This window comes from Pithys albifrons, chromosome 6 (assembly GCF_047495875.1).
Source record: "Pithys albifrons albifrons isolate INPA30051 chromosome 6, PitAlb_v1, whole genome shotgun sequence".
NCBI lineage: Eukaryota > Metazoa > Chordata > Aves > Passeriformes > Thamnophilidae > Pithys > Pithys albifrons.
The window spans coordinates 12869305-12889351 of NC_092463.1; the positions used below are offsets into that span (position 1 = coordinate 12869305).

At 36.4% G+C, this 20047-nt stretch overlaps 1 protein-coding gene and 1 long non-coding RNA gene across 7 annotated transcripts in view; both read right to left on the bottom strand.

Annotated features, from left to right (window-relative positions):
- EML1 (EMAP like 1) overlaps positions 1-20047 on the bottom strand; it is a 123810-nt gene that overhangs the window by 22710 nt on the left and 81053 nt on the right. For 2 of the 6 annotated variants that reach the window (XM_071557540.1, XM_071557536.1), the window contains exons 5-10: positions 16852-16986; positions 11197-11225; positions 9749-9775; positions 6567-6696; positions 2356-2505; positions 778-847 (exon numbers count right to left, since the gene is read on the bottom strand). In XM_071557540.1, coding sequence (XP_071413641.1) covers positions 778-847; positions 2356-2505; positions 6567-6696; positions 9749-9775; positions 11197-11225; positions 16852-16986 — 541 coding nt within the window. The remainder of the gene's footprint in view (positions 1-777; positions 848-2355; positions 2506-6566; positions 6697-9748; positions 9776-11196; positions 11226-16851; positions 16987-20047) is intronic. The other 4 variants (XM_071557534.1, XM_071557537.1, XM_071557538.1 and 1 more) reach the window with 3 other exon arrangements.
- LOC139672862 (uncharacterized) lies at positions 3034-6545 on the bottom strand. The gene is made up of 3 exons (XR_011697998.1): positions 5412-6545; positions 5192-5331; positions 3034-3075 (listed from the first exon to the last, which is right to left on the bottom strand). It is a non-coding gene; the product is annotated as an uncharacterized lncRNA (long non-coding RNA).

Below are 20047 nucleotides of genomic sequence, written 5' to 3' on the forward strand. Positions count from 1 at the left end.
CTTCTCACCCCACTGGAGTGTGGGATGGGTTGTGTGAGTGGCTGTGTTGTGGTTAAATCACAACACTCAAAGTACTCAGCATATTGATAATCTGGCTTTTATTCTCAAATTGATTGTTGGCATCTGCCAAAATTCTGCAATGGTTTGGTTGTGACAACAGCTGCACACTCCACCAAGTGACTTTTTTTCCTCATGGTTTTCCTGCCTCTGCTTGTTCCCATTCTTTCTCACTTTTCTTAGCTCATTGGAGCAATGTTCATCTTAGTCGGTTCAAATAAATTCCCAGCCAACAGCTAAGCTACGATAATACAGGCAACAATAGAGAGAAAAATCTTCTTGCCTAGATGATGGCAATAGTAAGAGTTTATTTTTTTCAGCAAACAACCGAAAGCCATTCTTATTTGTAACTTGGTTTTGGTAGCTATGATCAGAAATAAAGTTGTATTCTGTACAATTTAATCTTCTCCTTTTCCTCACATCCATCTGCCCTCTCAGGTCTCCTTTGTAGCCTTGTCCCTCCATGCCACTTGGAAATCAGCTCCAAATTTACTTTCAGTCTAAGTCATGGAACCAGAAATCACTGACCAATCTTGATAATGGAACTGGGTGACTGTGATAAAAGTGAAATAGGCAATCTCAAATTATGTTTTGCTTCCATTCAGTCCAAAAATGTAAGAATAATTTAACTGAAAAATGAAAATAATATAGAATGTGTCTTCTTAATAACATATTCTTATGAAGTACAAGCAACTATACATCAGCAAAGTGGTCACTCACTTTCCCATCCTTGGATGTCCCTGCAACTTGACCTGTTGCTATAGTGATCCTATCAGGATGAACAGCCAGGCTAAAAAAGAAAAGAAGAAGAGGCCAAACTTAAAGCCATTCACTACTTATTTCATCAAACTACTACTTGAGCTTGTAATAAATAGCCCTATTTTAGTAATATAAAGCACACAGCTTACATAAAAGATAAAAAGGGAACTGATAAATCAATAGGCACTCTCTTGTATTTAAAAATCTCTTCTTCCCTTATGAACAAGGCAGTAATTTACCTAAGTCCTAATACCTCAAAATATGCATCAATCAAGCCCCAGGATTCTCCTCACCTAGATTTAAATGAGTGCAGTGTGTAAGGAGTTTTCAGTTTGAGCTAGTCATCAAATTCAGCTGTCTCTGAACGGTGGTTGCAGAGATCCGGTCAGTCCCATCAATGCTGTCTATTGACAGTCTTCCAGAGCAAAGAGATGAATCCATTCAAACAGTCCTCTGAAGACTGTATGACCAGATATTCAGTGACTTTTATAGGGCGATAATACAAACTTCCTCTAATGCTTTTCAAAAGGTAAAAAAAGTCCTTTAGTAAGAAAGGGTACAGAAATTAGGAATTTTGATCCAAAAAATAAAACTGAGGTTTGAAAAACTGTGATCAATGTTAACTAATGTCCCTAAGAAAAAGGAACATAACATTTGTCATAAAGCCTCAAGTACAGTCTATTTTTGCCCTAAAATCCTCTAAATTACTTTTTCACTGCAACTGCATCGCATGCAGTTCTTGAGACCAAGTACCCTACAAAATCAACTATGGCAATAATTCAGCTTTACAATGCAGAAAAGGTATCTTCTTTCCAATAAACCTGAAAGCTTTGAAATATTTAAAGAAACAGAAAACTTGAAATAAAGGAGACAGAACAAGTCCAAGGTAAAAATCTCCTTGTAAAACAACCAGATTATGCAAATAATTCAATTCATGAAACATGCTCACTATTCAAGCAGATTTGGTTATCAAGTCTATTTTAGGCTTTGAGTCACAACAGGTGTTTCATAATGCCTAATTTGAGGAAGGGATGTCAAACTCATTTCATACATTTTGGCTCATCAGATAATCCAGGTGCTCTTTTTCAGCAACTCTCCACAAGCAGACTGATACCAACAAGATAAACCATATGTTTATTTAGATTTCAATCTAATGACACTGATATTTGCTGATACCTAATATCCTCTGAGCTTCAACACAGTTAAATTGCTTTGAAGCCCAGGCTGGCATGACTTCATGGCAGCAGACAAACCAGGCTGCTCAGGACTAGTTTACAAGCTATCTAGTGTAGGCATTCCTGAAGAATATCAGGAAGAGCACAGGTGAGATTAAAACTGTTTTGTTGGCTAGATGGAACATAAAGGGCCCCTACCTGGCACTCAGGCTGTGGTGAAGGGGAATTATTCAATCCTATTAAGAAAGGGGAAGGAGAAGATTCTAAGGAAGTTAATAATCCTAAATGAAGAGTGACGAAACGAGTGGATCTATCTCAAATAATGTTTTATGAAGAAAACAAGAATGGTTATTAGGTGACTTACCACTTCACATCATCATTATGACCAGTGTAATGTCTCTGAAGTTGCTCTTCAACATTGAATAATACAACTACAGATGCAATGAAGTACACGGTTTCGCCCGTTGGAAGAAGATAGAGATTACTGCGACAGTCCCGACCCCTATATCCATAGCTAGTGTGTTGGTCAAGCTGTAATAACATTATCTATCAATTAACAATGTTAAAAATAAGAAAAAACAAGATGGAATCTCTGCCTTTGTAGTCTGCATCTCTTGACTTGAGCACAGCTTTATCACTTGACAGCCTTCAGAACTCCCTCCTGTACTACAGTAGAGAATTAAAGCATTTTGCGGACTTTAAAACCTACATATCCTACAGACAATCCATGGTAAAGAATACAGGAATTTGTAGACATACTATCCCTTTGATACCTTCTGGAATTTGCTAAATAAAGACTAAGGTGATTTTGTCCCATGTGTATTTACTATTTACACTGCTTGACTAATTAAAATAAAAATTTTGACTTTATGTAAATGCTAACAAGTCATTCAGCACATCTCCCTGCATTACATAAGGATTGATTGCATTACCCTTTGTGCAGGTTGATTGATTTCATTATTGCGGACATGACAAGCCAGATGGATATGAACCATAAAAGAGTTACATCATCCGTTCCAATTTATTTTTGTAGTATTCAAAAGGCAGTGGCCCAGATTCTGATGCTCGTCATATCAACAGGAATCTAAAATTAATTCAATGAAATAATTGGAATTAAACCAGAAATAATCTCATTTAGACTGAATGTTAATTCAGCCAAATTATGCAGTTTTATTCTTCTGAGGAGTCATTAGGGACTACAACTATTTTGGCTTTCCTTTTTTTATGGGAACAGAAAGAAACAGCATTAGTAGAATCTTGGCAAAACAGAAGTGCATTCTAATGCAGTCAATATGGAGAAACTGGCTGTGAAAAATATATGGAGAGATAATGAAACCCCAATTACATGATATAAAAAGGATACTTGTGCACTATTCGCTACGGTCAATGATAACCCACTCAAACTAAAACAGACATGCTAACATTGTAGAAATACTAAGGTCAATAGTTACCTTATTTAAATTCCTATTTTAGAAGAAACAGCTTGCTGATTTTTTAAAATAAATGCAACAGAACTAGTGCTGCATGGCCAGTCATCAAAGTGTGAATTCATAAATAGAGCTTTTAGATTCCTAAACTGAAACTTTTCATCCAAAGATCCTTCAAGTTTGAGATATTAAAATTTGAAGACATTGAAACAATCAGTATCTTCAATTACAAAGACTTTACTATCAATTTTGAATCTGTCTGTGAAGTTTAGTGTTACTACTCCAGATTACTGGACAATGCTTTATTTGTTAAATTTGATTCTTTCTCTAAGGCCAGATATTATTCCCAACTGAAGCAAACATAGTATTTCCCTAGCTCAACATGATATAGTCAAGTTTATAGTGAAACAGCAGCTGAAGTCAGCATAAGGAACTGAACTAAAAAACTTGAAGTAAAAACATTACACAGAAATTTATAAGGAAGAAATCTCAGTGCATAAAAATAGCTATTAAATGGGAAAGACTACATTCTTTAGGGAAAATCTCTCTTTACTATTCTTCCTGTGGAGAATAATGCAGCATTCAACTCTTCACATGACTGCTGTTGTCAAACACTCAGTTTCTTTCTATCAGGCTTTTTTTCTCAGATGCAAACTCCTGGGGTTGATCCCTCCTTCTCCTCACAGTTTCCCACACTCGGATTTGGTGGCTTCAACTTGGCTTTGGTGAGCTGGCACTTCAGGGAATGTTACCTTGACCTTTCCTTTTCTTTTGGCCTGCAGTTTTTGTTTCGAACCTCCTGCTTGCCAAATGAATTGCTCTCAAATGGATCTGGGCAGGCCACTGCTCCCTCCCTGTGCTGATTTCTCATTTGGATTTTCCACCTCTGCTCCAGCCCTTCCTAACACTTCATCACTCAGGATTTCTGTTTCTTCATGTCTGAATATATATTATGATTTATCAAAGGATTGAACCTTTTTCCTTTTTCATCTTACCTAGATACCTCCTAACATATTGCAATACCCCTTTATGGTTCTGGTGTGCCTTGAAATCTACACACGTTAGATTTTCTTCCTTCAGTTTCTTATTATAGTCTGCTTTGCTCTTTCCATTTGTTCACCCCACCTCCATCCCCATTCCTCTGTAATGGCTATAATCCCACAGCCAGGCTCATTTGTCTGCTACAAAGATGGTCTCTCCTCCTTGAGTTCCACGACCCTCCAATTAAACAGTGCAGCTTCTCCAACTCAGCTGGAATGAATGCCTGCAATACTGGTTGGTTTTCTGCTTTGTCTTTTTCCTTAAACTATCTTATGCTCCTGCCCACAAAGTTCTTTCTCACTGTTATAGTCTGTACATTGGGCATTAACTCCTCCCTCTTTTTTTTTCTTTTTTTAATATTTCATATACCTAGTCCATGCTGTAACTTTTAAGTATGTATATCATGATTAGGTTTAACAGCAAATAAATCAGAAACTAAAAAAAATAGCACAGTATTTTTAGAAAAATTTGTTTCCTCCTCAATAACCATTTAGGGCTATTTTGATAATTTTATTAATTCATACCTCTTTATATAGAACTTCTATAGATAGGATTCTGCTGGGTATAACAGATACACACCTGGAAGGACATATGAATATTCAAACTGAAAATAATAGTCCATCTGGCAAATATTCAGTCATTTAAATAAGCTTAAGTGAGAAATTAATGAGACTGAAATCATGACCTACTCTAATTATAATTTCTTATAGTCTGGCTTTGGGTTCCACCTACACTCTGCTAATGACAATCTGTTTTGCTTTGTGGCTGGCATTTCGGTTGTTTCAGCAGGCATTCTAACACCTTCCCCTGTATCATCCTTAGCCTCTCGAAGCAAGTGGCTTCTTGCAACTGTAAAAAGACATAATTCAATTCTGTTGTGATAAATGGTGAGAGCCTGCACAACAATTAGATGGTCAAATGCTGCAAGCAGCATTTATCACTCTAATCTCACCTGGTTTATTAATTTTGTGGACTTTTCGTCTTTTTAACTCATCTTCAGCTATTTGTGTAGGCATTATCTATGCAGTTCCAGCAGAGTGGGATTGCACCCACAGGCTCAGCTGCAATAGGAATAATAAGAATAGTTACTAAATCTGTCATTAATCTTGTGTGAATACGAAGAGACTTTTGGAAACTCTCTGAACATTCTGAAACCACATGCAGTTCTATTTGCACAACCTCAAAAAAGACTATATGCCCCCTGTCTTCTTTTGTATGAAGACAAAGCAACTTATTATTTGTACTATCTGGGACCAAAAATAAGTCTTTTTCTTAAAACAGAATACCTTATGAAGATTTCATCTTCTAAAGTTAATGAATAATACAAATAGATTCAGATCTTGTGTTTATATTTTATCTTGATTCATCTATTAAATACACTAACCTTATACAAAAATGAAATGTCATTTCCTCTTTTCAATAAAGAATATATTTTATCACTAGATTTAAAAATGAAATGTGAAAATTTCCGTAAGTAATGAAACACTGGTTTCTTTCAAGTTAGAATTCTGTAATTAGGTCCACCCATGGATGTCAGTGGAAGATTTTAGTTTTTCAATATTTATGGTGTTTAAAGACATTTTAAAGTATAAATTCAAATACTATTTCATATATGGTATTTTATTAATTTTATGCTAAACACCTATAAGTTGCAAAGCACTACTTTATTGAGGGCTTACTCAAATACTGAAGATGAATGTCACATCCTCTAAAGGACAATGTGTACATTTTATAAAACAGTTTAAAATGATAAATTAAGGCTGAGAATCAAAAACCCTGAGCTTGTTTTGTGCATACTATAATTAATAATCACAGCTCACTACATTCTTAGGATATGTCTAGTTTAACCATTGTCTAATTAACACACTTCAGACCTAACCTTCAGGCAACATTTAAGCAAAACCTTGCTTATGCTGCCACCCTGCACTTCACAAGGTGAAGAACAGCAGTCCCAATAAATTAACACCTATTTTCAATTGAATGTCACTTCACCAATTAAATAAACCCTATGACCTTAACTCTGCTATACTTCAGCTCAGAAAGTTATTTAACCCAAATCATTAAGGAATGATTGATTTCCAGTAGCCCTCCAGCACAGAAAGGATACACCCATTCCAGTTTAAGTCTCTTGGCTGGTAGTTCTACTTTTGCTTCCAAATTGTAAGATTCCACTTGCTCTTTGGGCATGTACATGGTAACAGGACGTCCACGAAGAAACATTTTTACGTATCCTTCCTCTACAAAAGGTCAGAAATGTTTAATGTTACACAAAAAACCATCAGGGAGTATTTCAGTGCTCCTCCATCCCTTCCCACATAACAGCTTGGTGCATTACAATAACAGAATGACATGCAATCTCAAACTTCGAAATTTAGCAAGTTTTTTTTTCCTAAATCATAATCACTAAGCAGAATTTTTTAAAAAAACATACAAACTCCCTTTTTCTCTAAATATTCTGAGTAGCAGAATTAGAACTAAACACTCATGAAAAACTACAAAACTGAAAGGTCTGAAATTGAAACTTTTTTTTGGTGAAAAATAATGTTACAATTTTAGTTTTTAAATATTAAAAATGAAGGGGAATACATCAAAGATTACAATTAACGCAGAAATGCCACTTAAAATTAATTTTATTTTTTAATCGATGTTTACAGTTGAGCATCAGCATCTAAATTATTTTCCAACACTCAGTCGCATTTTTTGCATCTCAGTGTAAAGATACACTTTACACTTGATACAGTGCTAGAGATACATTCAAAATAAGGAACACAAACAATTAGTAAGAGAAATCATGCTGACGTACACGCAGAAAAGATATGTGCTTTAAGAATTACTAAACATTGAAAAAGGTATGACAACAATGACAGCACATTAAAAGAAAGGAAAATGACATACAGGAGAGAAGCTACAAAAAATTGGCTGACAGAAGTAAACATTTCTAGAAGAAAATACTAAAAGTAATGTGTTGAACTGGTAAGAAATATTTTTGGGGGAGAAAAGCAGGGATTAATAACAGATCTGGAAGTACTGACTTGGGGACTTCATGGGGCTTATAAAACTAGGAGATCTGGGAAATGCCATGAAGGTCTGACTAGGACTTTTGGGAAGTGGCAAGGCCAAAGTGGGTGTCCTGTGAACTTCTGATGAAGTTTGTCCAGATTCAGAACGTGCTGGCTCTTGCTGCTCCATCGGCAGATCAAGGGGTTCAGCCTTGTTCTCATGCGAATCAAGCAGTTTTGGAGTCAGTGACATCTGTAGAGTTACTAGACAGAATAATCGTGGGCACAGAGGAAATGGAAGGGCAAAAGTAACAAAAATCATGTAAATGAAAAAAATTATACACTTTAGGACTGTTAAAGTTATGCTATGAATAGTTAAGTACCATTACAATTATACAATTTTTTTAAATTTGAAAACTAAGGCTTTATTTTAATTGGAAATATGCATATGCTACAAATGCTGACTAAATTAGTAAAAAAATATTGGTTGAACAAATAAACATGATAGCTATGCTGTACTACCTAAACAGATGTGTATTTTGCCTTTAGACTAACTCAGATGGGAAAGAGATCTACCTGATCTGTCACAGTAAAGTTCCAGTTAAGTCTCTAGCTTCACTTACAGAATGCAGGCATAAAATGGAAACAACAGAAAACCTCATGCTAAAAAGAAGTGATAATAATGGTGAAATAATGATGACAGAGGGTTGGAACTTCAAGATGCCTGTTGAAAATGACAGAATACTGGAATTGTTCTTGAAAGTCTACTCCAATAGATCAGTATTGGAAAATAAAATAGAGGGTAGAGCATTAAATAGCAAAGCATTACAGCACTATTTGTATGCGCATGCAGCATCTATTTAATGAGCTTGAAACACATGCCAATACTGCTGATGCTGGTGTACTGGAATTGAACAGATATTCAGAACAGACAACCACTGACTTATCAAAATTTAATTCACTGAGCTGCTTTTCTCACCTGAAGCTTATAGGACTCCTAAAACCTGCATTTAGACACCTACAGTGGAACTATCTGACCTGGTCACTCAAGACTAGGAAACAGCAAGTATATACTAGCAAGCATAGTAAACAATACCAAGTATATAAATTATGCCTTCAGAATGTGCATGTGTCTCTCTCTGCTAACTTTAAAGAGGAACTTAGGCTGACTAGGTGAGGTACAGGGCATAGAACTCATACTGTGTATTTATTTCTAACTTTCTGTAATATTCATTCCACCTCTACTCATTTTTGCTCCTAACCCAAATATATTACCTACACAATCAATCTCCATACTTTGTAGTTCTCGTAACCAAGTTTTTAAGACAGAGAAGTTCTAAATTTGAAGATACAGATGTAAAGACAGACAATCATCAAACTACAAAGACAGACCAAAGGTGAAATTTTTAGACAAATGTATCTTTTACATCTGCAATTTTATAAATTTGAAACTGTTGCAAAAATAGCAGTTGCTGAACTAAAATAAGGCACATGAATGCCACCAGGATCTGCATTGCAGATATAGATTTGTACAAAGAATACACAGAGGCAGAGGCTCTCTAAAAGACTTTGCCTTAAGAACAAACATTTAGTGCAAAGCTGAAATATGCTGATTAGTGGAAAAACTGTTAGAATACAGCTATCTCTAAAAAAGTAGATATATCTGTGATTTATATCACAGATATAAACATGGATCCAAAATGTGCATATTTACACTACAGTTTAACTAAAGCTTTAGAAACCAATATGATTTGTTTACCAAATGTAATTCTGGTTTATGACAATGAGCAAAAAGCACTGAGAAATTAGTTGGAGGCCTAGGTCTGTTGATCCAACATTCAGAAAAACTACAGTCTACTCAGTAAGAAAAAGCAAGGGAAAAACCAAGGCTTCTATGATCATGTTAGGCTAACAGCAAAACAGCCAACAAAGGGGCAAATTCTATACGCATTTCAGCAAAAGTGCAGAATGCCATTTCAAACACAGTGAACATCCACGTGTTGCCATATAGCTCTCTCAACATTTTTTTTTCTAATTCAAATTCTTGAGCATAAATCCACAGGCATGTAAATTATAACCCATTATTATGATTAAAGTGCACCTGAGGGTTATAATTCAGTAGATCGCATAATAAATGGTACAATAATTTTGTTTAATTTGAAAGAACTAGAAAAGTTTTAACATTGCAAAATGCGTGCAAGTTGGAGAACAGCTGTTTACACATTGAGCTTTTATCCCCCCACCAGCATTTTTGCATCGAGAGCTATGAGGTTTTGGAAGTGAAGCCTACCTTTGCAGTGTGTCACTCGGCGCTTCCCTTGTGATTACAGAGACAGAGACAGAAGGGCTAGATAAAGATGTGTTTGAATACAATAAACTCACTAAATACCTGCTCTATGGGCTGTCCAGTCGTATTCTGCTGCAGGCTAACTCAGGGCTTGACAAAACACTGAGCCGTATGCTGGGGAATTACCTTCTAAACCCTTTTCCTCTGTTAGGAGCTCTGATTAGTTCTACTATTAAAACACTATCTTAAGCTCCACTATGCAACTATACACTTAAGTAAAATGCCAAGTATAAACTTCTTAGAAAAAATTACTAAATTCAGTAGGAATTTTGTCCAGGTGAGAAGGACACCCATGTAGTCACACCTGTTTTATCTTCACCTATGGGAAAGGTGTCAGAAGTAAAAATATTCCGAACACCTTTGCTTACATGGTGTAAGGGAAGGAGAAATGTTAGGCAAGGAAAGTATATTCTGTGCAAATCAGAAGTTTTCTTTTTCTAAAGCAACAGTTTTCATGAAAAGGACATGAATTGTGATTGCACTGTCACAAGAGACTTAAGTGCTTATTTAGTTTCATGTACTATTGACTTCCAAATCAGTTACACTAAGCCTCGAAGTATGGCTTAAGAGCTTTGTTGGATGCTGATCAGTCATGGCAGTAAACAAAAGATCTTAAAGTTTTTCAGCTTAATGTATGATTACTGTCACAGAACTAGGCACAAAAATAATATGACACATCTGATAAATCAACTGGGGTTTTTTCCTTCCTTATTTTGTTAACAATTTATTTTAGTTGTCCTTGCTTTTTTTCAAAACAAAATTAACTCCTATATAAACTGTTCAGCTCCATATTTTAATTGAGATTTTTTAAAAGTTTTAACTGGCTAATGACAAGGCCAAACTTGCTTTCACTTACATCAACTGTTTCACTTTCAAAATCTTTTAGCAGGGATAATACCTAAGTAGGAAAACATTAAATTGCTTTTCAAATTAAAGATAGACCAAAACTGTAGTAACAAAACACCTTTTTATTTGCAATTTGACAAATTATAGTACAAGGCATTGGGACAGACGTGGCATTCTTAACAGTTCCCTTTTATGATTAAATTAACATGACAGCATCATAGTTGGAACTTTGCATTGCTTTAATTACCAAAACCTTAATACTGCTTTGAAAGGGAAGACATATGTGAGGTAAGAAAACATGACCTTTCTTGTCCTTGTCTTCTTACAAAGAATCCCAACTGTAAAATAAATCTAATGGGTCAATAAAAACTAGAGCAAACTGATCAGCTTGTTAAAAATATGTCATCAGCAGCCTGTAAGTATCACATTTAGATTCCCGACCATAGTTTCGAGGCATCCACAGGAGTGGTGGGGAGGAAACCGAAACAAAAACCCTAATATGTTATTACAGCTGTTATCTGCTTAAAAATTTTAAAAGTTCCTACCTGCACTGAACATTGGTTCCTTGGGCTTGCTGTGAAAATAATGAAGAAATTACTGTTTAGAAAGCATGCACATACATTATGTACATAAATATATCAATATAAAAATAAAGTATGAAATATATAAAATATTTTTTGTGTGTAAGTATAAAAAATACTTTTCCAACAAAATTTACAAAGTAAATCCCCAGTCAGACACAGTTAAAATCAGTAAACATTGTGATGCCTTGATGACAGTTCTTAAAACTTTTACATTCAATTCTCCTTACATACTCAAAATCATAGCTTTTCCTCCACTAACTACCAAACTCTCTTCTTCTGCAAAGTTAGTCCAGTTACAGGAGAACACAGGAACTGGTCATGAGCAGCTGTCTAATTTTTTATTTCCAGTCAGTGAGATTTGTTACTCTAAAGCAACCTACAACTGTAAATAAAAATCCCGGAATATATTCTCAACTACAACATCTCTTTGCATATGTATCAGTGTATGTGTGGGTGTTGGCTTTCTTCACAGCACTGTTCTCTCTGGATTTAAGGACCAAACTGAAGTCTGAACACTGCTTTTCCAAAGAGTTCACATAAAACATGGAATTGCCCAGTTGTTTCTTGGTGAATGACACTACTTGTTAAAACACAGAAAGCACATAACCGTGATTAAAATGTCTTGTCTTTGTCGCTGCACTGCTGCCTGGAAGACAACCAGAAATTAGTTTGTCTTTTTTGTCTTGAGAAAATATTTAGGAAAACCTGAGAGGAAAATACATAAAGTGTGTTGAGAAGGAAGAGGCAGAAAAGCTGAGCAGCATTCTGGATAGTAATACCCTGGCCAAAAAGGGAGGAATCTTTGTCAAGAAATGCCAGTCATTTGTTTTCTTTGTCCTCTGTGCCTGTAAATCAAGATTGAGGGTGTTGTTTCTGAAGAAGCATGAAGGGGACACAAAACCATATTATGCAGTTATTTTTTCCTCACAGTTCCACTTTTTTTTTTAATCCAATAAAACTTTTTAAGTATCAGATTACTGCTGTATGTTTCTTAGGGTGATCCAAAAGCACTGAAAGCCCTGTCATTCTGATGGGAAAATGCTAGAGCTTAATGCCATCTCCACATCAGCTTCTAGACTGCAGTGGGCAGAAAAGGGAAAGCCAAAAAAAGGAAACAAAACTGTGTTGGATTTTAGTATATAGCTTTTTTCTAAGCATAAAAGATTCTCTCTTACAACAATAAAAGTTGTAGCAAATAATACTACAGTATGTTTCCTTTTGCCTTGATTTGACAGTTTTATTGAGAATAATACATTTACTTAATGATAAATCCAAATCAAACCAAATTAATTCTGATTCTACTCCCGATTTAGCAACTTTCCATAATATCAGCCTTCATATTAATCATGCATCAAAATTCATGCTTCAAGCTGGCATACACGGCCAATGTCATCTATATAAATAGCATGATGTGTTGCCATTGTTAATACAAAGATGAACATTTTCTCTTGCAAGTGAAGATATTTTTAGGAAACAAAAAACTTCATGGGATGGAGCACTAGTCAGAAATGCTGCCATATTAGAGACAAAACAGTTCCCAGCTTCGAACAGACCATGCTGACTTATTCAAGGTAATCAAGATAATGTGAAAAGCTGATTCATGACAGTAATAAAGCAAATCATGTGTACTTTCTAATTATACAAACCCTAACCACACACACCGCTCAGACCTCTGGTTACCCTTTTTTACGAACTTGAGTCACATCCCACTTATCCAACCCTCAGGAAGGCTTACCCCTGCCTCACAACCACAGGGAGTTGGGACACTTTATAATAGCATGGGAGATTATGCTCATCTCCTTACTCCTTATGCTTAAAGCTTCTTAAAAAGAGCTTTCTATAGCATTCTGGTTTTGCATAACAGCCTACAACTCTATATACTTTGAAAAACAGTAATTTCACAATTGTCTTTTTAGATTCCTGCTGTGCATTCTGCTTTAAGCTTCATCTAAGAACCACCTTAACTCTAAGAATCATAGAATAGAATGAACAAGTATCTCAAGCTGGAGGGGATGCAAAGGGATCATGGATACAAATAAAAAGACTATGAGTAGATGGCTAGGTTAATGCCCTCTTCCTCACCCTTCCACACATACAGTTAGATTTCAGAGGACAGTCTTAGTCCCCAGCAAACAGAATCATCACCATTTGCCTTCTACTCCCATGAATCTTGCTTTATATTTTGCATGGTGGTCCAGCTTTAAGAGGAAGCACCAGGCAAATCTTTAGCCAGCCTCTTCCACAGGATAAGGACACTCTTCAAGGAGATGAAAGCTGGGGAGCTGAACAGACTCAGGCTGCACAGGACAGAAATGAGGGAAATCTCTAACCACATATTGATTGTTTCCACAGCAGTACTAGCATCACTGCCTCAAGTTAAGGCAATCTAACACACACTTTCAATTAGTTCCTTGGGGTACTTGTACTTTACTTAAGCGTTGCTGGACCTCCTCCCCAAGTCCTAAGTGAGCTATTTCTGATCAGTGCTGGTGCTCAACCCTTTGTGGACTAACAACTGCAGAATAACATAACCACTGTTAAAACAGTATGTAAAAAATGCACCTGAATTACTGTGATCAACCTTAGAGCAGAAACAAAACAATTTTGCATATAACCATTATTTTGTTTTAATGTTTTTATTTCTCAGTTATTTTGAAATCCATCTTCAAGTGTAAAGTACATCTGTGTAGCTAGTAGAAGTCATAGCTTTCCTTAATTTAAGTGAACAACCTAATCAATATTCTCACCTTATCTCTTTAGTAGCTTTAACATATAACTATTTTCAGATAATTGTCACATTAAGCAGGTAGCAGGATCAGGTATATATCTCTAAAACAGACTTTGCAAAGCACCGTATTATATTTAGATTTTGATGGGGAGATCTTCCACTGCACAACACACAATGAATTCACCTTTTGGGCACTTGGTCTAATGAAATTTTACATATGAGATAAAATACACATAGCAAGGGCACTGAAGAATCATGCATTTGTTAAAACTTTTTCAAAAACTACAGGAAATAGTTTCAGTAAATTAGAAAAGCAATGAGATTCACCATTGGTAGGTGAAATATTCTTGTCCATATTCCAGAAACAAGTCTACCCATCTAATGACGTAAATTTAGTTTTTTTACCAAAACTTTATATATGAAATTTGTTTTGTTCGTAGGAGATAAGTTTTTTTAAATCAATGAGGCCAAAGCATGAGGGTTGTTGCTATAATTTGATATGTGCAAGAGAGTGGAAGTTATACATAGACATAAAATAAAAATCAAAGCCTTAGAAAAATGCAACCACTTTGAGAGATCAATACAGAAAACAGCAGTTTCAAGTTAATGGCTTCATTGAGGCAAAGCAGCTGCATGAAGTTACACAGTATTGCAACACTTCACAGAATTTGCAGCTTAAATTTAGAGCGAGCTGTTTTCTTAGCAGTCCCTTCACTGGTCATTAGGTTTTTTGCTTAGTTTTGCCTTTTAAAACTTTCAGGGTCACTTGTCCCCAAGAGTGTTGATTTTTGGTTTGCTGATTCAGATGTATGCAGGTATACATTCTCTGTAAAACTGAGTCTAAATTTGCACATGCAGAAAGACACACGGCTCCTAAGTAATCTAATAAAAGACTGATTTTCCTCTCAAAAGTAGTATTTATTTATGGATTTATGTATTGCTGCCCTTAATTTGTTTTTCAGTTATATTTCAGTCTTTTAGAAATTCTGAAGCACAGAAGTCTTTGAAACAAAACCAAACCCACATCTATTTAGTTATGTGTTGTTTATAATTATGTTACATAAAAACTAAAGGAAAAAAATCAGATGCTGAAATAAACTCAACGTTCCATATGACTTTCAGACTGGCTAAATTTGTAGCTTGTGTAATTATTACATCTTCTCTGGTTACAATTTTATAACATTTTCTCTGATAGTATTCTAAATTTTTCATCATTCCTGTAATTTGCTAAGCCTTTCACAGAGTCACAGAATGTTGCAAGGGACCATGCTTTGTAGGAACCTCCTGGACTGTTTGTGCTTTGCTGTGTTGCTTCTCCAGCAGATGTCAGGATAGTTAAAATCCCTACAAGCACCAGTGCCTCTGACTTTGAGGCTGCTTCAAAGCTGCCTGTAAAAGGCCCCTTACACTTCCTCCTGTTCAGGCAGCCGGTAGCAAATAGCCACAGAATGTCATCCTTACTACTCTGCCCTTTTATCCTAACCCATAATTTAGAATAACTTTCATAAAGTTGCACTCTTGCTGTCTTACTTCGTAATTGGAAACATAAGCCAGAAAAGAAGCTATTAATAATGTATTCACCCATATTTGGGCTGTCAATTAGGTCACAACAAGCTCAGTCACTCCTCACATCAAGCAAAGATGCTGAAGGGATGTAAAGGAAGGAATGCTTTGTGTCACACTATTGACTCATGAGCAGCCCAATGACTCCTGTAATGGAATTGATGCCCAGACAGAGCGCGTAAATTAGGTTATTATGTGATCTTCATTAACAACAGGTTTTTATGGTCACATAATCTGTGAGACAGTGAAACAATACCACAACACCACTTGTGAAGGACATTGCAAGACAATATGTTACATGAGATGGCCAAGACTAAAATAAGATTAGCTCAGTTGGTTAAAACTTGGTTGTAATAATGCCAAGGTCATAGGTTCAATCCCCTATGTGGGCCATTGACTTAAGAGTTGGCCTTGATGATCCTTGTGGGTCCCTTCCAACTCAGAATAGTCTGTGATTCTGTGACATGCAAAGTCTGCCTAGGAAACACAGGAAAGCACCATTTTACCTACACGGACAACAGTGACAAACCTCAGTAGAACAGCTGTTTGTTCAAGGCCTTCCTAAGCCTGAAACCTTTGCACAAGACATTCTCTTTGCACTGTCAGCAGTACAGAGAAGTATCCTCCGAGATACACAGAGAAAGACATTACTTTATTTCAGTTCCTTGAATAGCACTTACACGCAAGCCCCTTCCTTGACTGACCTTTAATCTGGCCCTCAGATGAGGCAGTCATGCTCAGAGACTGGATGGGCATCAGTCCACATGCCTACACATGGGATGTGGTGAGTGATTGCTTTCCAGCAATTGTTGTGTGCTTTCTTTTGCTTTTCTTCACTTTTCAAACTACCTTTATCTTGGCTTACAAGTTTTCTTAGTTTTGCTCTTCCTGTTCTCTTCCCTCATCCCACTGGAGGAGAGGAACCAAGTGGCTGTGTGGTAATTAGCTGCTGGGTGGGGTCAATGCACCACAGCAAGGATCTTGAAGTATATTTTAGGAGTATAAAGACAAAGGGAAACCACTAACATACTGGAAAAGGCATGTTTAATAATTACTAACTTTCCTGGGAAACTCTATGTTTACACACTGTTTATGTTTTAGAAATAACACAAATAAATTTAATCTAAATATGAAAACCTGTTTTATTTGAAATGTTTTAAAGTATATTTTTGTCCAACTGTTGGAACTTTGTGAAAAAAGAAAGCTCCCAATGTTTGATAAACAAGAGAAACTAAGTTCCCTAAAGAAACTAATTTCATTGTTAGAGCAGGGAAAGGAGTAGGCAGGGAGAGGAGATAGATTTTAGAGATTTTAGATAACATTACCTTTCACTGTTCTTTTTACCACTAGATGAACTGCTGGTGGAACCAGTGCGGTTGCGACTCCCTTTGGAATCTCCATAGCTTTCCCTCCGACCTCCTGGGGACACACGCTCAGCTGAACTGGTTCTCTTAATGGTGCTAATAAAAAAAGGAGCAAGTTTTACAGGGGTACTTTTAAAAGTATGTATGTCTATGATAAATATTTTTGAGAAATGTATCAAGTTGATTGTTGACTCTAAAAAATAACTACAACTTTGTTTTTATTCTTAACTTGATTTGTTAAAGAGCCTACATAAGAGTTTTGCTGAGTACCTGGTGCCACAGAAACAAAAATACTGCTTTATCCTTAATCAGAAAATAGAAGATGGGCTAAATCAATTTCAAAAAATAAGCTGCAATATCTATTTTCCAGATCACATTTCAAATCTCTGACTATCAATCCACACTTCTGGACTTTTGGATTCTCTTAATCAGAAGTGAAAAATTTAAAGAGAAAGCATATTACCTGACACCTCCAGGAAGACTACAGAGAATGCCAGAGGTAGGTCAAAATTGAAACACAAGCAACCTAACTTTGGGTCTTCATTCAGTATCAATTATTTTGTAGTTTAAAGTTAGTTTTAACATGCTCCAAACAGTAATTAATGGTGAGCTAGCCTGCATTTCTTTTGTTAGCTTGTCAAAAATGTATGCTTCCTACTTACTTGTATGAATAGATTAGATCCCCCACATCTCTTGACAAGGTATTTTTCAAAGGCTTAAAGCTTGCCTTACCCTCTCACTTTTCAACCATCCTTCCTGCCAAGACAGCTATCAGAGAGCTCTTGTGAGACTCTGTGGCAGCCCTTAGATATCCAGCTCTCTCTGATGGAAAAATGTGAGCCAAAACACAAGCAGTGTTACTTAGTAAATTAATAGATGCTCACTCAGAGCTTACTCCTCATAAGAGACAAATTACTGTGGCCATTCCTCGGTCCAAAGCACTTCTCCCTAACGCAGTGCTTCCTGGCTGGAGAGGGAGCAGTTAAGGATGATGCCCCAATGTGGGTGATTCTTCTCAATTTGCTGCACTCCCGTTGCAGCAGAGAGGCTCAGGCAGAGGTACCTGCAGGAATCACCTGCAGCAGCTAAACAGGCCTCAGTGTCAGGGTCGTATTTCCACCCCATCCAGTCCTGTGCTGTTTTCACCCCTTCAAAAAGCAGAAAAAAATGTCCCCTTTACACATAACATCCCCATACTAAATAACCACCTTCAGCAGCTCTCTCATTGCATAAGCCATGGAGACCAATGATTGCTTTCAAGCTCACATCTCTCTACCCAAATCCCAACCACAAGCTCTATCCCTCTGTGAAAGAACTGCAGTTCTTTTTGTTCTTGGTCCTCCAAGGCCCAGTCTCATCCTGTCACACCTTCTATCATCCCCAGCCATCTCCCCCTTGACCTTGGTACACCCCCCAGGGATGCTCTGCTTACCAGAATGCTCACCTCAAGCATCCTTGAGGACTACTCCCAACCTCCCCATCAGCCCCTAACAACTATCCTTACCCTGTTATCTCAGCCAGCTCCTCTGGCTCTCTCCCATTCTATGTGTGATGTAACCTGGCTATTCATAACTAAAGGAAACAAGATAAACTTTTCTGTCTGATCAAAAAATGCTCAGTTTATCAACTGTACACTACCATTGATATCCTTTGCTATTTTGAGGGGGTTTTAATATATTTATTCCTGCTACCCCATGTCTTTTTACTAGCATGGAAGGGAATGTTTCAGTATCTCAGCTGAGGCTCAGCTATGGAAACAATAGGAGCAGCCAGACCAGAGTCTTTCTACAAAGCAATTGCCCTTCTGCAAAGAAGGCAGCCCTCATGCAGGGGCAGATCTGCAGAGCTGATGCATGTTAAGATGCATCTCAGGTAGCTTGACAAAAAAACCTGGAACAGGCAATGGCAGGACAGATGTTCAGTGCTGCATTCTTGTAATAAAAACAAGCTTCCAGTGATTAAGCTGAAATTAAAAAAAATTGTGTTTCTGCAGAGAAAGCAATGTAAGAGAGCAAGCAGAATGCAAAATTGCAAGAGGCACAGAACAAAACACATTCATAGGGGAAGGGAAAGGCAGCAACAAGAACGTAATTCTGTCTTCACTTCAGAAATGTATCTCCTACACTAGCCTAACATTATGCAAGTCACCTCAACATCAAATGCATGAAAAAACCTTTGTTAGTAAATTAAAGAATGAACTGTTAACATTTAAGTGTTCTTGCATCTCATAACATCATCCAATTTGAACTACTCCAGTTAAAAAAGAAAGTCTAGATATTGAAAATGTTTATTCCATATAAAAGAGCTTTATTAGCATGAATCCTTCCACTATTATATAGAGTAATGGCAAAAACATCCTCTCTGTGTGATTTTGCAGGATCAAACCTTTATTTTGGCATCATTTCCTGGTTAAGGAAATTTCCGTGTAGGCTCATGTTGACACATATTTTTCTGGTTAAGCAAAAGAGGCGGCAACATCAGCCTACACTGAAATTAAATTAAGAAAATTACCAAATTATACAATTCTTAGAAAAGCAAAAGAAGTAAGTTAAAGATGCAATTTGAAACTAATTTTAATGTTGCCTTGGGTTTTATTTTTATAGCTATCAACATTCAGAAGATGAACTAGTGGATAAAAAAAATGAAAGGGTGGGACTAAAAAGTGTAATTCTGTCTTCTTTCTGAATAAAGAAGTCTCACATCAGTATAAAAACTACTTTTACACAAGTAAAAAATTCTTTGAAACCATTTTGGCTTATGTCCATTACTGCTTAAACTAATTAGTAATGCTATCTTCTGACAAAATTTATCTTACACTTTCAAAAACAACAAAAGGCCAATGAAAAGTATTAGCAGGTGGTTGGAAAAGAGGATTATAGTTCCATTATATTAACTCAGTTTTGGCATATGCACATTTTCGTAGCTGTAGTGTTAAACACCAATGATTCTATCCACAGCTACAGGAAATACCTGAGGAGGAATCTAAAATGACAGAAAATACTCATTTAGCTTACAGGTTTATAAGAATATAACTGGATTCCAGAATTTGACTTCTAAATCAGTAATATGAAAAGAGAGTATTTTCAATGATCTACGAAGATAACATTCAGTAACACAATTTTTACTTGTTCAAGACAGCAATGTGGTCTAACACTCC